Raw genomic sequence first — 8901 nt, 5'->3', positions numbered from 1 at the left:
AGTTGTTCCCATGCATCATTCTGTAAGTGTGAGAATGAACTAAGATTAGAAAATGTCAAAATATAAAGTTTGATTTATTTTTATTCATCACAGCATCCTAAACTTTGCTGAACTTTTTGAAATATAAAATGAACTCGCTGAGTGTTGACTGTCACATTTCAAGGCACCAAGTAAAGATAAACTATTAAACTTTAACTGGGTCAGACTTGTTACTGCATGTTGTAATCACACATAACACACCCTGCATCATGTGATTGGCTCTTGGTCGCTCTGTAAGAATATTTCTTTCGTGCCTCCCTTCACAGATGTGTCTGTATCAGGATGGGTCTAAACAACATGGTGTAAATGCAGTTGCTGATGAGCCTCATTTCCTGTAGGAGGTGAACAAGAGCAGAGATCTGTTTCCCTTCAGAGCACAGAGGTTGTTTCTGTTCAGAGGAAGTGAAACTGTCTGACAGTCACTGAGAGACGGTGAAACGGCACAGCACATGAATCAAATGGATCAAACAAAATTCTGCTGTTCAGTCTGTTTGGATCTACTGAAGGATCCGGTGGCTATTCCCTGTGGACACAGCTACTGCATGAACTGTATTAAAAGCTTCTGGGATGAAGAGGAAAACAAGAAAATCTACAGCTGCCCTCAGTGCAGACAGACTTTCACAGCGAGGCCTGTCCTGGTGAAAAACACCATGTTAGCAGATTTAGTGGAGGAGCTGAAGAAGACTGGACTCCAAGCTGCTCCTGCTGATCACTGCTATGTTGGACCTGAAGATGTGGCCTGTGATCTGTGCTCTGGCATGAAGCTAAAAGCCGTGAAATCCTGTCTGATGTGTTTGGTCTCTTACTGTGAGAAACACCTTCAGCCTCATTATGATTCACCTACATTCAAGAAACACAAGCTGGTGGAGCCCTCCAAGAAGCTCCAGGAGAACATCTGCTCTCGTCATGATGAGGTGATGAAGATGTTCTGCCGTACTGATCAGCAGAGTATCTGTTATCTCTGCTCTGTGGATGAACATAAAGGCCACGACACAGTCTCAGCTGCAGCAGAAAGGACTGAGAGGCAGAGAGAGCTGGAGGTGAGTCGACAAAACATCCAGCAGAGAATCCAGGACAGAGAGAAAGATGTGAAGCTGCTTCAACAGGAGGTGGAGGCCATCAATCAGTCTGCTGATCAAACAGTGGAGCACAGTGAGAAGATCTTCACTGAGCTGATCCATCTCATCCAGAAAAGAAGCTCTGATGTGAAGCAGCAGATCAGATCCCAGCAGGAAACTGAAGTGAGTCGAGTCAAAGAGCTTCAGGAGAAGCTGGAGCAGGAGATCACTGAGCTGAAGAGGAAAGATGCTGAGCTGAAGCAGCTCTCACACACAGAGGATCACATCCAGTTTCTACACAACTACCCCTCACTGTCAGCACTCAGTGAGTCTACAGACTCATCCAGCATCAATATCCGTCCTCTGAGCTACTTTGAGGATGTGACAGCAGCTGTGTCAGAGGTCAGAGATAAACTACAGGACATTCTGAGAGAGGAATGGACAAACATCTCACTGACAGTCACTGAAGTGGATGTTTTACTGTCAGATCCACCAGAGCCAAAGACCAGAGCTGGATTCTTAAAATATTCACGTGAAATCACACTGGATCCAAACACAGCAAACACACAGCTGTTATTATCAGAGGGGAACAGAAAAGTGCAAGCAGTGATTCAACAACAGTCTTATTCTGATCATCCAGACAGATTCACTTATTGGTTTCAGGTCCTGAGTAGAGAGAGTCTGACTGGACGTTGCTACTGGGAGGTGGAGTGGAGAGGGAGAGGAGTTTATGTAGCAGTCGTATACAAGAATATCAGCAGAAAAGGAGGGGGTAATGAATGTAAATTTGGACATAATGACAAATCTTGGGTATTACATTGTGACAACAACAGTTATACATTTTGGTACAACAACATCCAAACTCCTGTCTCAGGTCCTCGTTCCTCCAGAGTAGGAGTGTACCTGGATCACAGAGCAGGTATTTTGTCCTTCTACAGCGTCTCTGAAACCATGACTCTCCTCCACAGAGTCCAGACCACATTCACTCAGCCGCTCTATGCTGGACTTTGGGTTCACTATTATGGAGACACAGCTGAGTTGATTAAGCTCAAATAGACTGAAGTCTTTCATATTGTGTGTTTAAATCTGTGTTTTAGTTTCATTTTATTTTCTCTCCATCATTTCTGCACAGAGATCAGCTGTCAGTCAAACATTATGGGTGGTACCTCCACATCTTCTAGTTGTTCTCTTGATGTTTCTGAGTTTTTAAAGGAGATCTTTCCTGTGACTGTTTATGGAGGCTATCACTGCTCATCATCATTTTGATTTACTAAAATATTTCTCCACATGAAAATGTAAACTTCTCTATCCTCTAAATGTTTCTGGAATATTTGTATTGAAAAATGTCGACATTTCTCTTTATGAGTATGGCAGACCATGTATGTGTGTTTGTGTTTGTTTTTGTCAAAATCATCAAACAAATGAGGAAAAACTGTGATTTTAATGAATGAATTCATATATTGTGTTGATGTTTTATTGTGTGAATAAACTGGAAGGTTTGACTATAAATCAAACTTTGAACAACGTCTTTTCTTCTGTCTTCATTCCAGGATCTCACTCAAATCTGATGCAGAAAATATGAAACTAATCTGAGAGAATAACTGAAGCAGTTTTCCTCCTGAAGCATCACAAAGTTCAGAGTTCATGTTTAGAGCAGAAGATTCAGCAGTCGCTCTGTGACCTTTCAACTATCTTCACTACAGTATTAGTCAATGTCAAGTCAAAAGAAACTTTATTGTAATCTCTACTATATCTGGTGCAGCATACAGGGAGACAAGACTATGGGGCTCTGGTTAGATCAGTGCAAAAAAGGCAATAAATAGATAAAGAAAGGAGAAGAAAATAAATAAAAGCTTAAGTCTAAGGTGATCAAGAAACTTCTCAATTAGAATTTACAGTTTGGAGTTTAAAGTGACCAGTGTAGCAGCTTGTAAACCTGGAGTAAATAAATGTCCATAGAGCAGCATGTCTTACAGAGGCAGTGGTGTGTAAAGTGCAAAAGAGTCGGTTAGCAGTTTGTGTGGGGGAGAGAGGGAGTTCACGAGTCTGAGGGCTTGTGGGAAAAAGCTATTCTGCAGTCTGGGGGATCAGGCCCCGATGCTGCAGTAGTGTCTGCAGGATGGAAGGAGAGAAAAGAGTACATGTGAGGGGTGAGAGGGGTCAAGCACGATGCTGGAGGCTTTACTGATGCAGCGGTTTTGTAGCAGAGGGAGAGATGTTCCGATGATCTTGGCAGCTGCTTTAACAATGCATTGTAGTTTGCTAAGATCACCAGCATTGCAGTTGCCAAACCACACGGAGATGCAGCTGGTCAGAACACTCTCAATGGTGCTCTGTAGAACGTGGTGAGGATGGGAGGAGTGAGGTTGGCCCGCTTCAGGCGTCTCAGGAAGTGGAAGCGCTGCTGGGCCTTTTTTTGGTGATGGGGGTGGTGTTGGTGGTCCAGGTGAGGTTGTCTGAGATGTGAACGCCCAGGAACGTGATGCTGGTAACAGTCTCTACCGTGGAACCACGAATGCTGAGTGGTGTCTGAGTGGAGTCTTCCTGAAGTCGACAATCATCTCCTTACACTTGTTAACAACAAATCATTTCAAATGAAGTCTATTACAGTTTAACAACTAGTTGATGTGTACAGTGAAACAGTCATGTGACCACAGAACAGGTGAAGACTGAACTGAGGTGAGGATGACACTCAGTGTTTCAAAGGTCACTTTCTGTTGTGTTCAAAGATTTCCTTTAGATATGGTCTTTAATCAGTAAAGCCAGTGATACAGCAGTGTCATTAGCTGTGTTATTGGCACCATGTTGTGTTTATGTATGTGTTTAATTCTGTCTGAGGATGTCTTCAGCATGAAATGATCATTTGGACACAAGTGCACAGACGGAGTCGAGCTGTTTACTGCTGATGAGGAAGGAAAATAGTCTGTTGGATATTAATACAAATTCATAAGCCTGAAAACAATGTAAATACACTGCGAAATTGTTTTAAATTGGTTATTTTTCATGTTGCATTAATGGTTGTCATTTGATTCAAGAGAACTGCGATCTGTACATCAGTAATCGGCTAGTAAGTCTTTTCTGGGATCGATTGGTAATGGCTTCTTTCTCTACCAGGGGGCTTTCGCGCGCTCTCTCCTCATTACAAAACTAATGCAGAAGAGAAGCATCTCAAAATCACCCTCGTCATTCTTTCCTCCGTGTTTTAAGGTAATGGTGATCAAAACATGATATTTTATACTCTGTACGTTGTTGAGATATTTTATAGGTAGTCTTTCGTTATTTTGTGAGCTTCAGAAACATTTTATTATAGATTTTTAGTGGGTAGGCCGCGGTTTTGAGCCTCAGTTGCACAATGGCCATTAAGCTAACGGCAGGAGCTACAAACGTTTCTATTGTTATCTATTTTGTACAGAAACATGTTCAGATACAAATAGTAAGCACTCAATTGTTATTTTTGGGTTATTAATTAGCTCTTTCTTCCACTGTGTGACATTGAGCAGTACGCAATGTGAATTACTTATGTTCATTTTTCATTGCATTAAACTACTGCATGAGAGAATCACTTGAAAATCACTCGTAATTTCCCCTCTGCTTTCAGGGGTGTAACATAACTGCGCAATACAGCTGCAGTGAGCAAAGCTTTGGATGTCCAGTTAAGAAATTAAAATACTAAAGCTAAGTAGGTGAAGCAAGCATGCAGTTAATGACTTTTTTACACCACAGTACACTTGGCATTAGGGCTGCCAAGATTAGTCGACTAGTCATTATTACGTCGTTTATCAAAATCGTAAACCACTAATTTAATAGTCGACGCGTCGTTTGAAGCTTTGTAAGATCCTGAAAGACAGGAATAAGCAGTAGGATTTAAGAGTGTAATAACGGACTGAAACAGAAGATGGCAGCAATGCATGTTCAAGGATGCCACCTGCCGTTAAAGGCAAAAGAAGAAGAAGCAGTCTCCGGCATCGTAGCTCTGTCCAAATTCAGGGGCGGCATCCTTCTGAGGCCGCATTTGTAGGCCGATTGCTTTACAGCGACGCGACGAAGGCTCCGACAAATGCGTCGTCCTTTTCCCCGGATTTGGAGGATGGGTCATGCTAGTGCAGTAAGCTGTGCGTCCAATGGATGCATGGTCTGATCAGTCAACTAATCGCAAAAATAATCGGTGACTAGTCGACGATCAAAATGATCAAGCCCTACTTGGCACTGGTCATTTGTATAATAATTCTTACATAATGAGTGAAACATATGTTTGATTTATTGTAGACAGTTGTTCCCATGCTTATTTTGAGAAAAAGTCAACACGTGAGATTAGTTGTTTCAAGAAAAACTGCCATGGCTGCTGTACCCTCTACAAAATGCCTTGTTTAGATGAGTTAAGAGTGTAACAAATTCATCCTGTTTAATCCACAAGGGCAGGGGTGTCAAAGTCCTGAAACTTTTACATGTGTCCCTGCTGCAACACACCTGAATAAAATGAGTAGGTCATTAGCAAGAGTCTTGACTACATGCTGAGGTGGGAACCCCTAAACCTCAACATTTTTAACTTAACATTCAGCAATTATTTCAACTCAAAACGTTCAGTTATCAGCATTCACACTGCAGTTTGTTCAGAAAATGCATTTTCTAGTTTGAAATAAATGAAAGTGTTGGGAAAAAATGTACTTCAACAATAAAAATGCTTATATTGTGCCACGTTCATTCATGAGCTGCTATAACATGAATCTAATGGCTGAATTGTCACCTCAGTATGCAGTCAGGGCTCTTGCTAATTAATCTAATTTTATTGAGGTGTGTTGGAGCAGCGACACGTGTAAAAGTTTCAGGACCTCAAGGACTGGAGTTTTGACACCTGTGCACAAGGGTGTAACCAGCGTTATCATGGAGCGCTTTATTATTATCTCAAAAGGTACTATACCAATAAAGTTTTACCTTACTTAAATCATCGCCACAAGGCATTTCATATAGGCTAAGTTACTAGTTAACAAGGTTAGCTAGGTCACAGTTTTAACTGCATATTGTAAATCAAACATAACAAACCCTGGCACTGATGAAATAAGCATTTATGACTTGTTGTTGCCTCCCTTCACAGATGTGTCTGTATCAGGATGGGTCTAAACAACATGGTGTAAATGCAGTTGCTGGTGAGCCTCATTTCCTGTAGGAGGTGAACAAGAGCAGAGATCTGTTTCCCTTCAGAGCACAGAGGTTGTTTCTGTTCAGAGAAAGTCAAACTGTCTGACAGTCACTGAGAGACGGTGAAACGGCACAGCACATGAATCAAATGGATCAAACAAAAATCTGCTGTTCAGTCTGTTTGGATCTACTGAAGGATCCGGTGACTATTCCCTGTGGACACAGCTACTGCATGAACTGTATTAAAAGCTTCTGGGATGGAGAGGAAAAGAAGAAAATCTACAGCTGCCCTCAGTGCCGGAGGACTTTCACAGCGAGGCCTGTCCTGATGAAAAACACCATGTTAGCAGATTTAGTGGAGGAGCTGAAGAAGACTGGACTCCAAGCTGCTCCTGCTGATCACTGCTATGCTGGACCTGAAGATGTGGCCTGTGATGTCTGCACTGGAAGAAAAATGAAAGCCTTCAGGTCCTGTTTAGTCTGTCTGGCATCTTACTGTGAGAAACACCTTCAGCCACATTATGAAGTAGCTCCATTAAAGAAACACAAGCTGGTGGAGCCCTCCAAGAAGCTCCAGGAGAACATCTGCTCTCGTCATGATGAGGTGATGAAGATGTTCTGCCGTACTGATCAGCAGAGTATCTGTTATCTCTGCTCTGTGGATGAACATAAAGGCCACGACACAGTCTCAGCTGCAGCAGAAAGGACTGAGAGGCAGAGAGAGCTGGAGGTGAGTCGACAAAACATCCAGCAGAGAATCCAGGACAGAGAGAAAGATGTGAAGCTGCTTCAACATGATGTGGAGGCCATCAATCAGTCTGCTGATCAAACAGTGGAGCACAGTGAGAAGATCTTCAGTGAGCTGATCCATCTCATCCAGAAAAGAAGCTCTGATGTGAAGCAGCAGATCAGATCCCAGCAGGAAACTGAAGTGAGTCGAGTCAAAGAGCTTGAGGAGAAGCTGGAGCAGGAGATCACTGAGCTGAAGAGGAAAGATGCTGAGCTGAAGCAGCTCTCACACACAGAGGATCACATCCAGTTTCTACACAACTACCCCTCACTGTCAGCACTCAGTGAGTCTACAGACTCATCCAGCATCAATAACTGTCCTCTGAGCTACTTTGAGGATGTGACAGCAGCTGTGTCAGAGGTCAGAGATAAACTACAGGACATTCTGAGAGAGCAATGGACAAACATCTCACTGACAGTCACTGAAGTGGATGTTTTACTGTCAGATCCACCAGCAGAGCCAAAGACCAGAGCTGGATTCTTAAAATATTCGCGTGAAATCACACTGGATCCAAACACAGCAAACACATGGCTGTTATTATCAGAGGGGAACAGAAAAGCAACATTTATGAATCAACAACAGTCTTATTCTGATCATCCAGACAGATTCACTGGATGTTGTCAGGTCCTGAGTAGAGAGAGTCTGACTGGACGTTGCTACTGGGAGGTGGAGTGGAGAGGGAGAGGAGCTTATGTAGCAGTCGCATACAAGAATATCAGCAGAGCAGGGAATAGTAATGAATGTAAATTTGGACATAATGACAAATCTTGGTCATTAGATTGTAACAACAACAGTTTTACATGTTGGTACAACAACATCCAAACTCCTGTCTCAGGTCCTCGTTCCTCCAGAGTAGGAGTGTACCTGGATCACAGAGCAGGTATTTTGTCCTTCTACAGCGTCTCTGAAACCATGACTCTCCTCCACAGAGTCCAGACCACATTCACTCAGCCGCTCTATGCTGGACTGTTGCCTTATTATTATGGAGCCACTGCTGAGTTGATTAAGCTCAAATAGACTGAAGTCTTTCATATTTTGGGTTTAAATCTGTGTTTTAGTTTCATTTTAGTTTCTCTCCATCATTTCTGCACAGAGATCAGCTGTCAGTCAAACATTATGGGTGGTACCTCCACATCTTCTAGTTGTTCTCTTGATGTTTCTGAGTTTTTAAAGGAGATCTTTCCTGTGACTGTTTATGGAGGCTATCACTGCTCATCATCATTTTGATTTACTAAAATATTTCTCCACATGAAAATGTAAACTTCTCTATCCTCTAAATGTTTCTGGAATATTTGTATTGAAAAATGTTGACATTTCTCTTTATGAGTATGGCAGACCATGTGTGTGTGTTTGTGTTTGTTTTTGTCAAAATCATCAAACAAATGAGGAAAAACTGTGATTCTAATGAATTAATTCATATATTGTGTTGATGTTTTATTGTGTGAATAAACTGGAAGGTTTGATTATAAATCAAACTTTGAACAAAGTCTTTTCTTCTGTCTTCATTCCAGGATCTCACTCAAATCTGATGCAGAAAATATGAAACTAATCTGAGAGAATAACTGAAGCAGTTTTCCTCCTGAAGCATCACAAAGTTCAGAGTTCATGTTTAGAGCAGAAGATTCAGCAGTCGCTCTGTGACCTTTCAACTTTCTTCACTAAAACAGCTTCATTACAGAGAAACAAGTCACATTTTCTTCATGTTCTTAAGTCCTTTAAAATGTTTTAATGGTCCTTGAATGCAGCATCAGTGTCGCAGGTTTAAAAGGTCACTTTCTGTTGTGTTCAAAGATTTCCTTCAGATATGGTCTTTAATCAGTAAAGCCAGTGATACAGCAGTGTCATTAGCTGTGTTATTGGCACCAGGCTGTGTTTATC

General features: G+C 41.9%; 2 protein-coding genes across 4 annotated transcripts; both read left to right on the top strand.

Annotated features, from left to right (window-relative positions):
• Positions 1-459: 459 nt before the first annotated feature.
• Positions 460-2440, top strand: LOC146687127 (E3 ubiquitin/ISG15 ligase TRIM25-like). 2 transcript variants are annotated; one of them, XM_085439239.1, is made up of 2 exons: positions 460-1280; positions 1988-2102. In XM_085439239.1, exons 1-2 carry the CDS (start codon positions 489-491, stop codon positions 2042-2044), a joined length of 849 nt encoding a protein of 282 aa, XP_085295365.1. In that variant the 5' UTR covers positions 460-488; the 3' UTR covers positions 2045-2102. The 2 variants fall into 2 exon arrangements, with proteins under 2 accessions (XP_085295365.1, XP_085295364.1); XM_085439238.1 differs by having other exon boundaries at positions 460-2440.
• Positions 2441-6154: 3714 nt separating this feature from the next.
• Positions 6155-8292, top strand: LOC146687126 (E3 ubiquitin/ISG15 ligase TRIM25-like). 2 transcript variants are annotated; one of them, XM_085439237.1, is made up of 2 exons: positions 6155-7164; positions 7875-8008. In XM_085439237.1, exons 1-2 carry the CDS (start codon positions 6373-6375, stop codon positions 7929-7931), a joined length of 849 nt encoding a protein of 282 aa, XP_085295363.1. In that variant the 5' UTR covers positions 6155-6372; the 3' UTR covers positions 7932-8008. The 2 variants fall into 2 exon arrangements, with proteins under 2 accessions (XP_085295363.1, XP_085295362.1); XM_085439236.1 differs by having other exon boundaries at positions 6156-8292.
• The last annotated feature ends 609 nt before the right edge of the window (positions 8293-8901 follow it).

Source organism: Copadichromis virginalis, linkage group LG18 (genome assembly GCF_057382275.1).
Source record: "Copadichromis virginalis isolate Kocher_CV1m ecotype Utaka linkage group LG18, C_Virginalis_male_GT1.1, whole genome shotgun sequence".
NCBI classification, from domain to species: Eukaryota; Metazoa; Chordata; class Actinopteri; order Cichliformes; family Cichlidae; genus Copadichromis; species Copadichromis virginalis.
Note: the sequence above shows the minus strand (reverse complement) of the source record. Positions and strands in the feature narration are given on the sequence as shown.

Bases quoted from the DNA above. Each gene is read 5' to 3' on its own strand.
- LOC146687127 (XM_085439238.1), top strand. From the start codon at position 489: ATGAATCAAATGGATCAAACAAAATTCTGCTGTTCAGTCTGTTTGGAT.
- LOC146687126 (XM_085439236.1), top strand. From the start codon at position 6,373: ATGAATCAAATGGATCAAACAAAAATCTGCTGTTCAGTCTGTTTGGAT.